The 16,754-nt window shown below is 38.3% G+C and overlaps 1 protein-coding gene across 2 annotated transcripts in view; it reads right to left on the bottom strand.

The window, feature by feature from the left end:
- The window catches only part of THADA (THADA armadillo repeat containing), a 458,536-nt gene that overhangs the window by 256,132 nt on the left and 185,650 nt on the right, over nucleotides 1-16,754 (bottom strand). For both annotated transcript variants that reach the window (XM_043990158.1, XM_043990159.1), the window contains exon 27: nucleotides 2,128-2,217. In XM_043990158.1, coding sequence (XP_043846093.1) covers nucleotides 2,128-2,217 — 90 coding nt within the window. The remainder of the gene's footprint in view (nucleotides 1-2,127; nucleotides 2,218-16,754) is intronic.

Genomic DNA, 16,754 nt, shown 5'->3' with positions numbered 1-16,754 from the left:
GCATGGGGACCGTGTCTTTTTTTTTTTTTAGTGAGGCAGTTGGGGTTAAGTGACTTGCCCAGGGTCACACAGCTAGTAAGTGTTAAGTGTCTGAGGCCGGATTTGAACTCAGGTACTACTGACTCCAGGGCCGGTGCTCTATCCACTGCGCCACCTAGCTGCCTGGGACCGTGTCTTATTCACCTTTGTACTTCCCTCAGTACCTAGCACAGTGCCTTGCACGGGGTGGATGTTAATAACCAGGGAATGAGTGCATGGATATATGAAATACAGCTGCTCTGAGATACAGTGGAGATAGCATCAAAGTGGGATTCAGAGAGACCTCCGTTTGAATCTTGTCTCAGAGACTTACGAGCTGTGCAACACTAGGCAAATCTCTGCCTCAGTTTCCTCATCTTTAAAATGGGGCCATGACTCACGGGATTGTGGTGAGGATCGGTCAGTGAATATACACTGATCAAATCTCGACAGTGTGCCAGGCACTGTGCTAAGCACTGACGATGCAGAGAGGCCAAAGTCAGGCATCATTCTTAAGCTCATATTCTAAGGCGGGGGGGGGGGGGGGGGGGGGGGGGAATACAAACACACAAACAGCCATGTACAAACAAGCCAGACACAGAAGAAACCGGAAATAATCAACGGAAGGAAGGTTCTAGGTTATTAAGAGGGGCTGGGAAAGGCTTCCTAGAGAAGGTAAGATTTTAATTGGGACTTAAAGAAGTCAGGAAGCCAGCAGCAGGAGATGAGAAGAAAGGACATTCTAAGCATAGGAAACAGCCAGAGAAAATGCTCAGAATTGGGAGATAGAGTTTCTCATTCGTGGAAAAAACATCTGTAAAACACTTTGAAAACTACAAAGTATTATGCAAATGTCAGTTATTATTTTTATCATAACTTTATGTGTGGTTCAGGGAATCAAACTTATGCTTACAACCCAATGACCAAAGCTATCATGGATTCTATTAGGACCTCCTCTATTCATTATAACTATTCACTGGTATAATGTTGGCTGAGCCTAATTCCTTGGTTCCTAAAATTCAAATATATTTGTGAAAAGACAAACACATTATTATTTGCTAAGAGTTAGAAGCGCTTCATAAAAAAACAATTAGCTCATGGAAACAAATTCTAAATAAAAGCAAAACTGAACTCTTTGATGTGTTCCTCCCTGGCAATGGATACCTTACCTGAAGTTCGGGCCAGGATGTTTATAGGATTTGGAAACACATGACAAATTTAACAAATATATAATCTAAGGTGACCCTGCTAACACATTGCCAGAGGCAATGAAGGCTTCCCACACAGTCTGGTATGGTCTGGTGCCATAGTTTATGGGCCTGCCTTTCTTCCTTCTTGGCTATATCTCTCCTTTTGCTCAGACAGAGCAAGTGATGCTATTTGTGAGCATAAGTGATCATCAGATTATCCCACGTATTGTCGTTAGCCAATGGTTAGTGTCAATGCCCCACAGCTTGAACTTGTGGCAATTAAATTATATGTACATTATATATAGTTCTGCATTAAGCAGACTCCATATATAAAAACACCTATTTATGATTCAAATAGGTTGGGACAGTTGTTTACATTGAAAACAATCTCTGACTTACAGAAAGAGTTGAGCAGGCCATTCTTTTAAAAAGTATTCTTTACAATTAGTATATAAGACTAAGTTTACCCCCCAAAACTGACCTATGTGAAAATTTTCTTTAACACATCTATTTACATAAAGTAAGGTGGCATAAGGTAATGTACGATACCTAGGAGCATTGATAATATATAGGGTAAGAAGGGATTTTAGAGACGAGTCTAAATCCCTGATTTTATAAATGAGGAAACAAAGGCCTACTTCACCAGGTGGCATGATTGAGGTCAAAAAGAAAGTAGCAGAGTTTTGATTTGAACCCAGGTCTTCTGATTCTAAATTCAGTACTACAGAGTTGATAGATTTATTTTTTTAATGCAGCTTGGCCACCTAAAGTGAGATTCAGAATCTGATTTCCCTCATGAGAGAGACCACTTAACAAAATAACTCACTTCCTCCATTTCATTTCCCTCCCCAACCCTTTCAAAACACACACACACACACACACACACACACACACACACACCCTCCCTCCCTCTTCTTACCTATCCACAGTATTGGCCACAACTTCCAGTTGCTTGAGAAGGAAGGGATAAAGTGCTGGGAAACGAGAGAAAAATTCTCTCCCTGTCATTCTGTAAAGGAAGAGGAATCAATAGGTAATTATACCCATAAGATCTCCTTGAATCAATCTGATAATGAAGTCTTTAAAAACACAACAACAAAGAAGACTAAGGCCATTCCTTTGGCCATTTAATTAAATACAAGTTCACTACTCAGAGATAATCAACAGATTAATACAGGAAGATAAATAATGATTTTAAGAACTCTTCATTTTTTTTTGAGGGGCAATGAGGGTTTCATATATATATATATATATATACATATATATATACACATATATACATATATATACATGTATGTATATTGTTGTTTGTTTGTTTGGGGGCTTTTTTGTTTGTTTTTTGGTGGGCAACGAGGGTTAAGTGACTTGCCTAGGGTCACACAGCTATTAAGTGTCAAGTGTCTGGGGCCACATTTGAACTCAGGTCCTCCTGAATCCAGGGCTGGTGCTTTATCCACTGTGCCACCTAGCTGCCCCCTCTAAGAACTCTTAATAAGCAGAATTATGTTTCACTTCAAATGCTACAATTAAATGATTAGATATAATGTACCATGTTCTCCTGGTTCTGCTCACTTCACTTTTCATCAGTTCATATAATACTTCCCAGGTTTTTCTGAAACCATCCTGCTCATCCTTTCGTACAGCACAATAGTATTCTATCACAATTATATACCATAGCTTGTTCAACCATTTCCCAATTGATGGCCATTCCCTCAATTTATAATTCTTTGCCACCACACACACACACACACACACACACAAAGAGCCGCTATAAATATTTTTGCATATGCAGGTCCTTTTCCTGTGTGTGTTTTTTAAATCTCTTTGGTATGGAGACCTAATAGTGGGTGGTACTGCTGGGTCAAAGGGTATATACAGTTTCATAGCCTTTTGGTCATAGTTCCAAATTGCTCTCCAGGATAGCTGGACTAGTTCACAACTCCACAAACAGTGCATTAGTGTTCCTGTTTTTCCCCACATCCCCTCCAGGTTTTGTCATTTTCTTTTTCTGTCATGCTTGTCAATTGACAGGTGGCATCACAAAGTAGTTTAATTTACATTTGTCTAATTGATGGTGAGTTAGAGCATTTTCATATGACTATTAGCTATGACTGAGGGTAAGCTTTTAAATGATTATTTAAGTCCACAGTGGAACAGGATAAGTTATACAGTGTACCAAGAAATGACAAACTTGCAAAACTACCCAATTAAGCCTCAGACAACAAGCAAAACCCTTCAGAAGGGCCTGGCTGCTAGAGGAACTGTTATGTGATTTTTCTATAATACTCTATTATCTCCTTGAAAGTGAAAAAAACAGTGAGATCAGTTTTGTTTTTAGTTTTTTTTTTTTTTAAAACAACAGCCTTTAATTTTTGTTACAAAGGGCAGGGGTAAGTTTGCCATAGACAAGATAATAAAAAGACTGGAGTATTTAAAATTGGAAAAAGATAGTTTTTACTATTGAAACTCACTTTTCCATTAAAAACTATGCCCAAGGTGAACCTGTAAGATCTGGAAATCTTCATCAGACTATAAAACCTACAAACCCCACCAAAATTTGGGAATTTTTTTTTTTTTACATCTAGTAGGCTGAGAAGTCTTATCCCTATTGAAGGTATGTTGAACTCTGATAAATATATAATAAAAAGTCAAACTTCCGCAATTACAGAAATTCACAAATAGAATACTGCAACACAACCTTGCACCATTCCACACTTCGAGACTAAGAAATGTATCTAGGAGATAGAAGCTGACATGCTCCAATGACCTAGGGACTCACCCTATTTAAAACCTATTCAATGAAAGGCTATGGATTAGAATCAAGGCTAGGCAGAGAAAGATGTCCTGTTCATCAAATGGGGCAGCTAAGTGGCATGGTGGATAGAGCACCGGCCTGGAGTCAGGAAGACTCATCTTCCTGAATTCAAATCACTTTGATACTTACTAGCTATGTGACCTTGGGCAAGTCACTTAACTCTGTTTGCCTCAGTTTCCTCATCTGTAAGACGAGTTAGAGAAGGAAATGGCAAACCACTTGAGTATCTTTGCCAAGAAAATCCAAAATGGGGTCACAAAGAGCCAAACACAACTGACAATAACAACAACAAATAACCTGCTCATCAAAGGTATCCTTAATAGCCAAAGTGATAAAAGTATGACTTCATGATGAAGAATTAAAGAATATTTGTCAAAATCTTGTGCCAAACCAAGTAAAACAAGTGACTGCATATATTAAATATACATGTATATATAAATATAGGTTAAATATTGTTAAGGCTAAAATTCTAGCTATATTGTCTAAAACATCTAATGAGTGGTCACCAATAAATTATAAGCTTTAGCAAGAGTTGGGCTTTTAAGCATTTATTAAGGAGAATAAGAATTTGGTAAAGAAAGAGAGAAAGGCCTACATTCATCTATCTATTAAAGGGAGAGCGCATTTCTAGCTCCGCTCTCCACCAGAGTCCACAGGAAAGAGCCCCGAGTCAGAGCGCCAGGCTCCCCCTTACCACATTCCCCCCTTTGTTTCATTTGAAAAACGAATGAGTTTGCTCAATGAAACAGCCAAAAATAATATCCTATGCTAGCTAATAATATGTTAATATCAATATAGAAAAAGGAGAGAGAAAAGTTTTGTCCAGAGGGGCAGTTCCTCATGAACACGACGCTTTGACATTGGTCTTGCAGAGGGAGGGCCTCTGCAGAGAGTACATGTTACAGATGGTATATAATAACAGAAGGAGATAATAAAAACTAACAAAACAAAACTGTTCATATAAAGTCTCTGAGTTCTCTTGTCTTCTTGAAGTAGTAAGATGTCATCAGGAGGAAGCTGGATTCTGATCTGCAAAACTGGAGTTCAGGCCAGGTTGAACGTATGAATAAAGAGCTTAAGAGTATGATTGGCAAATTATGTACTGAAACCCATTTGAAATGGCCTGATGTTCTACCATTGGCATTATTCTATCTACGCAGTAGACCAAGAGGAGAACTTCATATATCTCCTTATGAAATGCTTTTTGGTCACCATCTAATGTGGTAAGGGGGAGCCTGGCGCTCTGACTCAGGGCTCTTTCCTGTGGACTCTGGTGGAGAGAGGAGCTAGAAATGTGCTCTCTCTTTAATAGATAAATGAATGTAGGCCTTTCTTTCTCTCTTTACCAAATTCTTATTCTCCTTAATAAATGCTTAAAAGTCTAACTCTTGCTAAAGCTTATAATTTATTGGCGACCACTCATTAGATATTTTAGATAGACTGGCTAGAATTTTAGCCCTTAACAATATATATTATTAATTAAATAGATAAAACCTTTTTTTTTAAATGTAAAATGGTAGCAAGGCTTATTGTATAAGTCAATATATTTAATTATTTTACTTTGTCCCAAATAATGTGCATACCACTACTGTCATCAACTCAGCTTTGGAAGTTCTTCACTAGGAGCTGAACGGTCCTGACTGGTAAGTGATTGTGTGACCTGAAACTCACAGGACCACTATATTTAGCTGCCTAGTTTTGCCATCTCCCTCTACTAACATTCTCTACATCTTGGCCTGGGAACCATGGTAATCCAATCAATACAAGCATTAACTTCTGGAACTGGTGTTAAATCAACAACCCTGGGGCTCCATTCACCACTCCTGTGACTTTATAGACCAAGACACCCTCCCCTTTATGCACCAACTCCCCCAGAAACATGTAAGCTTTTTGGGGACAAAATGTCTTCCTTTTCTATCTGTATCCCTAGGGCTTTGCACAGTGCTTGGCACAGAGGAAAAGGTTTTCATTCATAGGTTGCTTGTGAGAAGCATCCTAATGAAAAATAGAATTGGAAAGAAATAAAGTATGATTTGTGGAAGTCTGTTTTGAGGAGTCAAAATGAAAGTGATATTTTCCACCCCAAACCCCAAATATTAGTCTCAAAGAGCTCAGGTAGAGAAACCAAAAGAAAGAAATACAGACGGACATAGATAGAAAGCTGGTAACATAAAAGAGAGGCTCCTTGCATGGCAAACAGCAGCGACAGAGCCGCCAGTGCCCAAGCGAAAAATACACGTCTTAGCCACAGACCATAGCGGAAACACTGCCAACCTGGTCACTTGATGAAATAAATGTCCAGAGCCAAAGGCCCCAGGAGGCTTTCGGTAGGTGTTTCAAATGGCAACTCAATAAACAATCCCAATCTGGCAATTCCTGATGTTCTGACCTTTTAAAGGGCCCCCAGTCAGAGCAGCAAGCCTGGCTTCAAGGCCCAGTCAGACCTCCTCTCATGAGCTGATGTTGAGCTCAGAGCATGCCAGGGCTAATGAAATAGGGCTTAGTGATAAAACTGGCAGCCCCTCAGAAGAAAAACAATACCCCCCAAACAGAAAGAAGACGACAAGCAATGAGACAGAGCAAACAAACAAGTTTCAAAACAGATGATTTCAAATGCAAACCAATAAAATCAACTAATGAAAATAAGTTTGAATTTGGAATCCCTTCAGGAAGGCAGTTGGAATGTTCATAGATTCCTTTCACGAGTTCTGTTTCTGGACCAGCGTTACAGAATGAGCACCGACTGATTCTCATTGGACTAAGACATAGAAGAAGAGGCCTGAGTTGTCCTGGGGTTGGAATCCTACCCTCCACAGGGCATCCGTGCCCCTGACAATTTGGGCTGAAGTGCAGGGCATACAAACCACTCTGTTGCTTAGGTTCAAACTGGCAACAGAATAATAAAGGAAAGAAACTTAGACCATGTTTTCTACCCAGGCTCCTCATTTACCTTCCTATTTTCTGGGAATATCCGCGGTTTTCCTGGACTTTGTGCACCCCTTGAGGGGCTGCTTCCCAGATGTAGAATTTCCCACATTACTCATCTGATGTTAATATACTATGCCCAATGAAGGGAACAGAAAGCCTTATTCTGGAAGTCCCCTTTCTGCTCTACTTTGAAATGTGAAGAGTGGTCATGGAAACAAATTTCCTCTTATATTTGACATAGTTTGTCAATAAGTCATCAAACATCTATTGAATACTGAATTACAGAGGACATCAAACTAGTCGCTCTTTCAGTTTTCCACCATCTAGTTATCTTCTCTGAAGAAAAGCTTCAGTCAATCATAGAGAAGATATATGCTTGCCAAAGATGTTTGCCATTGCCATAAGAGGTCCAACAGAGGATCCAAAAGGAAGAATTCCCAATAGATTGGGAGGCCCATGAGACATCGTTGGGTTTTTTTGTTGTTTTTTTCTTCTGCAGATGACATTGTGGTGAGTGCATCAAACTCTGGGACAGTAGAACCTGCTAAATGAGATCCAAAATGCTTTAAAGGACCTCAAGAAAACCATACAGTAAAAACCAAGCACAGAAAGGCTGCTTCTTGTCCAGAATATAATACATTACATAGTAATGTGTAGTATTATAATACTATAATACATAGTATAGACAACTTCTTGAGCTAGCCAATGAGCACATCTATCTCAGAGAGACACTGTAAATGGACAATGCATTAGATCTGAATAGACTAGAAGAAGAGATAGTAGGATTCTCTCTGGAAAACTTCAGAGCTTTAAAAAAAAACTTTTGTTGTTATTGTTATTATTCTGAACTTAACACCAACATTTCCAAGTACAAAAAAGGACAGAAAGAGGGCTATCCATGAAAATATGAATATTATGTCCAGCTTGTTTTTTCTTTTTTGTTTTGTTTTGTTTTGTGAGGCAATGAGGGTTAAGCGACTTGCCCAGGGTCACACAGCTACTAAGTGTCATGTGTCTGAGGCTGGATTTGAACTCAGGTCCTCCTGACTCCAGGGCCAGTCCTCTATCCACTGCGTCACCTAGCTGCCCCAGCTTGTTTTTCCTTAAAGTACATAGTATGTTCAATACATAGTTTCAAAGCTATCTTGCTTATCTGTGTCTCCCTCCAAAGCATCTTCTGTTCCCTTCTGTGAATTAAAAAAAATATTGCTGCCATGGAATTCACTCATAGGTAGTTATATATCTCACATTGACATGTTGAGACCTACTCCATCTCTGGTGAGTGATTCCTTCACTCCAACCTGTCCTTACATCAACAAGTACAGGCTCTCAGAGACAGACTACCATAACACAATCCCACGAAAATTTCCAACTTAGTGATGACACTTTAAAAAAAATTTTTTTTTTTTTAGTGAGGCAATTGGGGTTAAGTGACTTGTCCAGGGTCACACAGCTAGTAAGTGTTAAGTGTCCGAGGCCGGATTTGAACTCAGGTACTCTTGACTCCAGGGCCAGTGCTCTATCCACTGTGCCACCTAGCTGCCCCAGTGATAACACTTTTGAGAGGAAATTTACTCCCTTACCACTCTAGCTACTGAATCCCCCATAATATACCTAACCAGCCACTTACAATAATCAGAATTTTAGATCTTAATCATTCGGCAGTAATGATGATAATAATAATACCACAGGTACTTAAATATGGTCAGAAAATACATAAATAGTAAAATATGTCCAACATACAAACCTAAATCACACCCACCCACCATTGTATTCAGTACCCGTGGGGAACAGTGGGCACAAACTTACAGGAAACTGGTAGGGTAGTATGTGAAGGAGAAATACCCATGTGTGCCAGGTAACTCATAAATCTAAACTTCAGGCTTTGATACACACACACACACACACACACACACACACACACACACACACACACACACACACTCAGAAACATCTGTACCACATGAAAGCACTTCTTTGCTAATTACTTTTTTGCTGCTTCTCAATGGTAAATTCTCTTCCCTCCTAAGCCAGCACTGTAAAAAATGCTACCTCTTAATCTGAATAGCAATTTTCTTAAAGCCAGAGAATTTAAAAGTTCATCATGTTAGCCACCCCTGGGCTATACAAATCAGCTCTCCCAGCTCTTCATTTATCAAGATACTACATTATTCAATCAGAAAAGAGCTCACATAAAGCATTCTGGCAGAAATAGGGCAAAGACCAATATATTAGACCATGTAACAAGATGAGGTAAAAATGGCCATATGACCTAGATATAAAGAGAAATATAACAAAAAGATTAGAGGAACAGGGAACATATTACCTATCAGACTTATAGATAGGAGAATAATATATGAAGAAACAAGATATAGAGAACATGGTTGAGGTGTAAAATAGATCATTTTGATTATTCTAAATTTAAAAGTTTTTGTATAAATAAAACCAATGTAGACAAGATTAGAAGGAAAGCAGAGCATTGGGGGAAAATATTCAAAGATAACCTTTCAGATAAAGGTCTCATTTTTTTTTAAAAAAGGTCTCATTTCTCAAATATATGAAGAACTTTGTCAAATTTATAAGAACATGAGTCATACCCCAACTGATAAATGGTCAAGGGATATGAATGGCAGTTTTTTGATGAAGAAATAAAAACTTCATATAATCATATTAAAAAGCTCTAAATCATCATTGACTAGAGAAATGCAAATTAAAACAACCTGAGATATCATCTTATACCTATCAGACTGGTTAAAATAATAGATGCTCTTCAGTTGGGGAATGGCTAAATAAGCTGTGGTATATGATTGTGACAGAATACTACTGTGATATAAGAAATGATGAGCTGGTTGATTCAGAAAAAAATATGTAAAGACTTTGATCTATGAAGGAAGATGCTATTCACCTCCAGAGAAGGAACTGACAAATAGAAATATTCATAGTATGGTTTTATTTATATATATATACATATATGTGTGTATGTGTATATGTAAATACGTATATGTGTGTGTTTACAGGTATGTGTATATATATATATATATATATATATATATATATATATATATATATATATATATATATATATATTCATGTTTAATTGTAGCCTTCTCTAAGGTGGGGGGGGGGAGAGAGAAAAAAAAGTGCACAGCAAAGAACAAAAGAAAACCTAAGGGGGCAGCTAGGTGGCACGGTAGATAAAGCACCGGCCCTGGATTCAGGAAGACCTGAGTTCAAATCTGGACTGAGACACTTGACACTTACTAGCTGTGTGACCCTGGGCAAGTCACTTAAGCTTCATTGCCCCATAAAAAAAAAAATCCCAACTAAAAGAAAACCTAAAAGGAAGCACAGAAAAATTGGGGAGCTTTGAAAACAACATGTAGTATTTATTACATAGGTTTTCTTGAAATATAAGTTTATTGTTTTATATTGAATCTTCTCTTATGTTCTGCTATGTATGTGGAGATGTTCTTTTTTTTTTCTTTTCTTGCTTTGTATTTAAGTTTAAAATGAATTTTTAAAAATGTTTAAAAAGAGCTCACAACAACTTAGGTTTATTTTCTAGGCAAGACGAATGGGGGTGGTGTAAGAAAAAAGCAAAATGCACTTCTAAGAGTCTTCACCTCTTTTAAGTTCTAAATGGTACCAAAGGACAAAAGTGGGAACTGAAATAGTATTGATTTGACCAATCAGGAACTGGCAATTAAAGCCTTCTTAACAGCTGTCTGCTCTTGCTTTGGGTTTCTTCAAACAGTCAGATAGCCAGTCAGTCAATAAGTCATTATTAAGCACCCACTGTATGTCTGGCACTTTGCTAAGCACCAGAGAGACAAAGAAAGGCAAAAGATAGTCCCTGCCATCAAGAAGTTCACAACTGAATGGGGGAAGAGACAACACGCAAACAAATATGGACAAACAAGCTAAATACAGAACAAATAGGAAGTGATCAATAGAGGGAAGGCACTAGAGGGATCTGGAAAGGCTTCCAGTAGAGTGTAAGATTTTGGCTGAAGCTTGGAAGCAGCCAGAAGGGGCAGATGAGGAGGGAGAGTGTTCCCTGTATGGGGCATAGGTGATAAAGGCCTTTGAACACCTAACAGGGGATACTGAATTTAATTCTGGAGGTGGTAGGGAGATGCTGGAATTGATCAAGTCAGAGGAGTGATGTGGTAGGGCCTGCTGGCTAAACGGAGGAAAGACTCAAATGAGGAGAGACTTGGAGCAGGGAGACCCACCAGCAGTTTATTTTAATAGTTCAGGCATGAGGAGATGAGGGCCTGGATCCAGGTGGTGATGATATCAGAAGAGAAAAAAGGGAATACTTGAGAAATGGTGCACAGGTAAAAATCTATAGATCTTGTCAACGGATTGGATATGGAGGGTGAGAGATAATGAAGAATCAAGGATGACACTTTTGTGAGCCTGAGGGACTGGGAGGATGGTAGTGCTTTCAACAGTAATAGGGAAACTTGGAATCTGGGAAAGTTTAAGGGTTAGGATGGGTTCAGTTTGGGATATGTCAATGGACATTTTAAATTCTTAAAAGATGTAAAATTTAAAACATGCAACCGGATGTCCAATTCTAGATGTCTGAAAGGCAGCTGGGAATGAGAGTCTGGAGGTCCCCAGAGGGGTTAGGACTAGATAAGCAGATTTGAGAATCATCAGCATAGAGATGGTAAATAAACACATGGCAGCTGATGAGATCACCCAATGAAACAGTACAGAGGGAGAAGAGAAGAGAGCCCAGGGGAATATATCTCCCCTCAACAGGGTTATTTCTAAAGCACCGTTCAACACTCAAAGTTAGTGGGAGCGAACAGTTGAAAATCCAGCAAAGGAGACTGAGGAGCAGTCAGCTGTGGGGGATCAGTGTCCCAAAAGCCTAGGAAGGAGAAAGTGTCAAGGAGAAGAGGGAGCTCAATAATGTCAAAGGCTGCACAGGGGTCAAGAAGGATGGAGACCAAGAAAAAGCCAGTGGGGTTGGCTGTTTTGAGATTGTCAGTACTTTTGCTGAAGCAGTTTCAGCTGAATGATGACCTCAAACCACTTTTGGAACCCCACTATTTCTTTCCTCTTCATCACATTCTTCAATCTTCAGCCTTAATCTCATCTATTTTCTATAACTCCTGTCACAGGTTAAGTCAGAGCCTCCTGGCTCTTAGTGAATCACTTTTAAACTGTCCAAATTTCCTTAGGAAACTGATAGTCCTTTTAAAACAAAACAAAACAAAACAAAAAAACAAAAAAAAAAACCCCTTCAGTCTCTAAACAGTTGTATGATTTTTTTAATTTTGTACGTTCTTACCTTTTTTGTTCTTAAAAAGTTATTTGTGTATGAGTCCTAGGGTTCCAAAGTCCTCAACAAATTCCAATATCGCAATTAATGTCCTTGAGGCTATGCTTCTCTAGACTCATATTTTTCCAGCTTTTAGTAAATAAAATAACTTTCACTGTCCATTAAAGCATCAAATTTATATAAGTGAGGTATCATCCTATATCTTTTATAAGGTGAATTGAGTTTTTATATTTATGGCAGAGGCATAGTGGCATAGTGGCCAGAGTGCTATGTCTGGAATCAAGAAGACCTGAGTTATAATCTGACCTCAGACACTTAATAGAAGTATTACCCTGGGCAAGTCACTTAACCCTTTTTGCCTCAATTTCTTCATCTGTAAAATGAGCTGGAGGGGGCGGCTAGGTGGCGCAGTGGATAAAGCACTGGCCCTGAATTCAGGAGTACCTGAGTTCAAATCCGGCCTCAGATACTTGACACTTACTAGCTGTGTGACTCTGGGCAAGTCACTTAACCCCCATTGCCCTGCAAAAAAAACCAAAAAACCAAAAAACCAACAAACAAACAAACAAAAATGAGCTGGAGAAGGAAATGGAAAACCACTCCTTTCCCAAGAAACCCCAATGGTGTCACAAAGAGTTGGACACAACTGAAATGACTGGACAACAATAACAAAATCTTTGCCAGAATTCATATTATGTGCAAAACTATTTAAATTCCATCTGAAAACTATTCATATATTTTATTTAAGCTCTAAGTGCCCCAAGCAACTCTATAAAATCTATAAATTGTCATGAAGATACATTGGTAGAAGGGAGTTTCCTCATCTGGAAGTTCTCTCTACCAATGAAATTACAGGTTCAGATCCTAGGTCCTTAATTTTATATCTTTTGTTTTTACATCATATTAATTTCTAAGTATGTTCTTTTACCACCTGGCCCTACTCAATGAGTCATCCCTTATAACAAAGAATTTTTATAAAGAAAAAAAAATCAGTAAAAATTACCAAATTCAACAGTATATGCAATAGTACATACCCACCATCCCTCACTTCCACAAGGAAGTGAAAGGGGTATATTTTCTTATCCCTTCTCCAAGGTCAAGCTTGTTCACTGTAATTAGAGAGCATTCTATTTTGGGGTTTGTGGTTATGGTTTTTGTTGTTTTTTCCATTTACCGTGTTACAGTGATTGTGCACATATTGCTTTCTTTACTTGACTATGCATCAGTTCATATAAATTTTACCATGTTTCCTTTAAGTACTGGAGTATAATCATAGTCACCTTTTATGTAATCTGCTTCTGCTGATTACATTATCATTTATCTTTCTATATTCCCCATCTTCCTATTACTTATTTTTCTCTATTTCCTTGGATGCTTCATTTTTTGAGGCAAAATTATATTGCACTGCATAATTATAACATACCTTGCCCAAGCTCACAAGCTCACACATTTGTCAGGGATAGGATCTGTCCTAACTAAGACTGGATCACTAACTACTACACACCAAAAGTTCTTAACCTTTTTTGTGTCATGGACCCCTTTGGCAATAATCTGGTAAAGCCTATGGCTCTCTTCTCAGAATAATGTTTTTAAATGCATAAAATTAAATACCTGGAGCTACAAAGGAAACCAATTATACTAAAAGAGAGTTATCAAAATATTTTAAAAAAACAAATTCATGGACCTATGTTAATAACTTTTGTGTAATACCATGCTGTCAGAAAACCTGCTAAACTTCATTGTAGACAAAGTTTCCTGGCTAAGTGTTTACTATCCCAGAAATCACAGGTCTGAATATACAACTCTACATTCATTTACAATTCAGTTACTTTGCAACTTCTAGAAACATAAGTTTTTTCCAATACTTTCTGTTATAATTTGAGCAGCTAAGAATATTTTTGTACATATAGGTTCTTTTTTCATTTTCATAACATTTTAGGGATAAGAGCTAGTAATAAAGTTTTTTTTAAAAAAATAAAAGTATTTTTATTATTTTCCAGTTACATGTAGAGATAGTTTTCAACATTTGTTTTTATAAGATTTCCAGTTTCAAATTTTTCTCCCTCCCTCCCCTCCCTTCCCCACTTCCCCAAGACAGCAAGTAATCTGATATAGGTTATATATGTATAATAACATTAAACATATTTCTGCACTAGCCATGTTATAAGAGAAGAATCAGAGCATAAAGGAAAAACCTCAGAAAAGAAAAACAACAGCACCAAAAACAAAAGAAATAGTATGGTTTGGTCTGCATCTATATTCCACAGTTCCTTTTTTTTCTGGATTTGGAGAGCACCTATCATCATGAGTCCCTTGGAACTTTCTTGTACCATTGTATTGGTGAGAAGAATCTAGTCTATCACCATTGATAAACACAAAATGTTTATGATGCTGTGTACAATGTTCTTCTGGTTCTGCTCATATCACACTCATCATCAGTTCATGCAAGTCCTTCCAGGTTTCTCTGAACTCCTCTTGCTCGTCGTTTCTTATAGCACATTCCATAGTAATAAAGTTTTTAAAAGAATGGGCTAATTTTTTCAAAACATGACATGGGGAGGGGGGAAAAGCAGGGAAGAGGTGCCTGACAGTCCAAGGAGAATTGAAACTTTCTTTTGTTTACAGTGGAGACAAGAGAGTACCTTAAATAAACAACAGATTGTGACCATTGATAAGAGCATGAATGAAGACAACATGGCATCTAAAGGTAATACAACAACTTTTGATAACTTAAAAAATGATGAAAACGAATTCAATGAAACATGGGAAGACTTGTAATGAAGTGATATAACTATAACTCATACTCTCTGAGTTCTAAGGGCTATAGGTATAGGTATAGGTAGAGTACACTCCTACTTCTTGCCACCATAGATAGCTCCAGAGTCCCTACTGGTAAATGCTTTCAATTTATATAAAATTGACCACAATGACAATACTGACTTAAACATCAAGCATTTACTAAAAAATAATACAGGGGGTGGCTAGGTGGCACAGTGGATAGAGCACTGGCCCTGGATTCAGGAGGACCTGAGTTCAAATCCGGCTTCAGACACTTGACACTTACTAGCTGTGTAACCCTGGGCAAGTCACTGGGTAACCCCCAGTGCCCCGCAAAAAAACAAACAAAAATAATGCAAAAGCATCATAACTTTTATACGTTGGAAGGCAAAAGCAGGAATAATAAATATATAATAGTTCTTCTCTAGAACAGGGTCACACTTTCCCACCAATGTATTAAGTATCCATGGAGAGAAATGTTTTTCCTCAGTTGATTATTTAAAATTTATCCTGTTTATATAAAGTTGTTTGCATGTTGTCTCTACCATTACACTTTGACTTCCTTGAGAGCAGGAATTGTCTTTTATCTTTCTTTGTATACCCACTTCTTAAGCATAATGCCTGACAAATAGTAGGTACTTAATGAATGACTGAGTGATAGACACACAGAAGTCTGGCAGTGGGGCTTATGAGTAAGGAAACTCCTGAGTTTGGAATGGCCAACTTTATTTTCTTGGTATCTTTAGGGAACATGTTGAGCAAAACCACTTCTTTGCTAACTGCTCCCCTAGTAGTTCTTACAGATCTCTTTAAGGGCAAAGCCAATTTCTCTGCTATTCTCAGGCTACAATAGCAGTATTGAGTTCTTTTAGCTCATAGCCACCCTTGGCAGGCCACTAAGAAAGTGTTAATCTATTTCAATGACAAGAAATTTCTTTTAGTGATAGAACTGCAAAGCTCCTCACATCTGCCCTGGGCCTCAGAGAAGGTTCTCCTTTTAAAACTGTGGCTAGCAATAGGATCATGTAGCCTCTCCCTTCAAGGCTCTTATCAAATACTGGGTTCTGTTTCCTCTACTAAGTTTACAGTAAAACCACGTCTCATGTACAAAAGGTACAACTCACAAAAAAGTAGATGCAAAGCCTGTATTGTCCCCTCTGTTTCTCCCTCTCAATCCATGGAAGGTGGTAAAGAGCAACATAAGCCAACCCCTAAGAAATGTTCCCTCTCTCAGGCTATAGGTGACAATAAAGGGCAATAATCCCAATCTAGGTGATAGACTAGATCCTTCTCACCAATACAATGGTACAAGAAAGTTCCAAGGGACTCATGATGGAAGGTGCTCTCCAAATCCAGAAAAAAAAGGAACTGTGGAATATGGATACTAATCACAGGGTAGGAATTTGCTCTCTTCCAACCAGTTTCTTGCAACTGTGGCATTGCCCCCCAAACAAACAGCCACCCCTACTAGCTGTTAAGCCAGCCTATCAGCTACACACAGCTCCTTGTCAATTTCAGCAAGCATCTTCACCATCACTTCCTGTGTCTATCCCTGGCTCTTTCTCTGTTCTCTTCTCATTTCCAATGTCAATCTTCATCTGGCCATCCCTCGCAAATCTCAAATCAAGTACTGGTCATGAGTCCTCATCACCCATTTTAAAGTTCTGAATTGTAAAAACCACAACGCACTATTTTATCAGGTATAATACAAATCAACCAACCACAA

Source organism: Dromiciops gliroides, chromosome 2 (assembly GCF_019393635.1).
Source record: "Dromiciops gliroides isolate mDroGli1 chromosome 2, mDroGli1.pri, whole genome shotgun sequence".
Taxonomy (NCBI): Eukaryota; Metazoa; Chordata; class Mammalia; order Microbiotheria; family Microbiotheriidae; genus Dromiciops; species Dromiciops gliroides.
The sequence above is the reverse complement of the archived record's forward strand: the minus strand, read 5'-3'. Positions and strand labels throughout refer to the sequence as shown.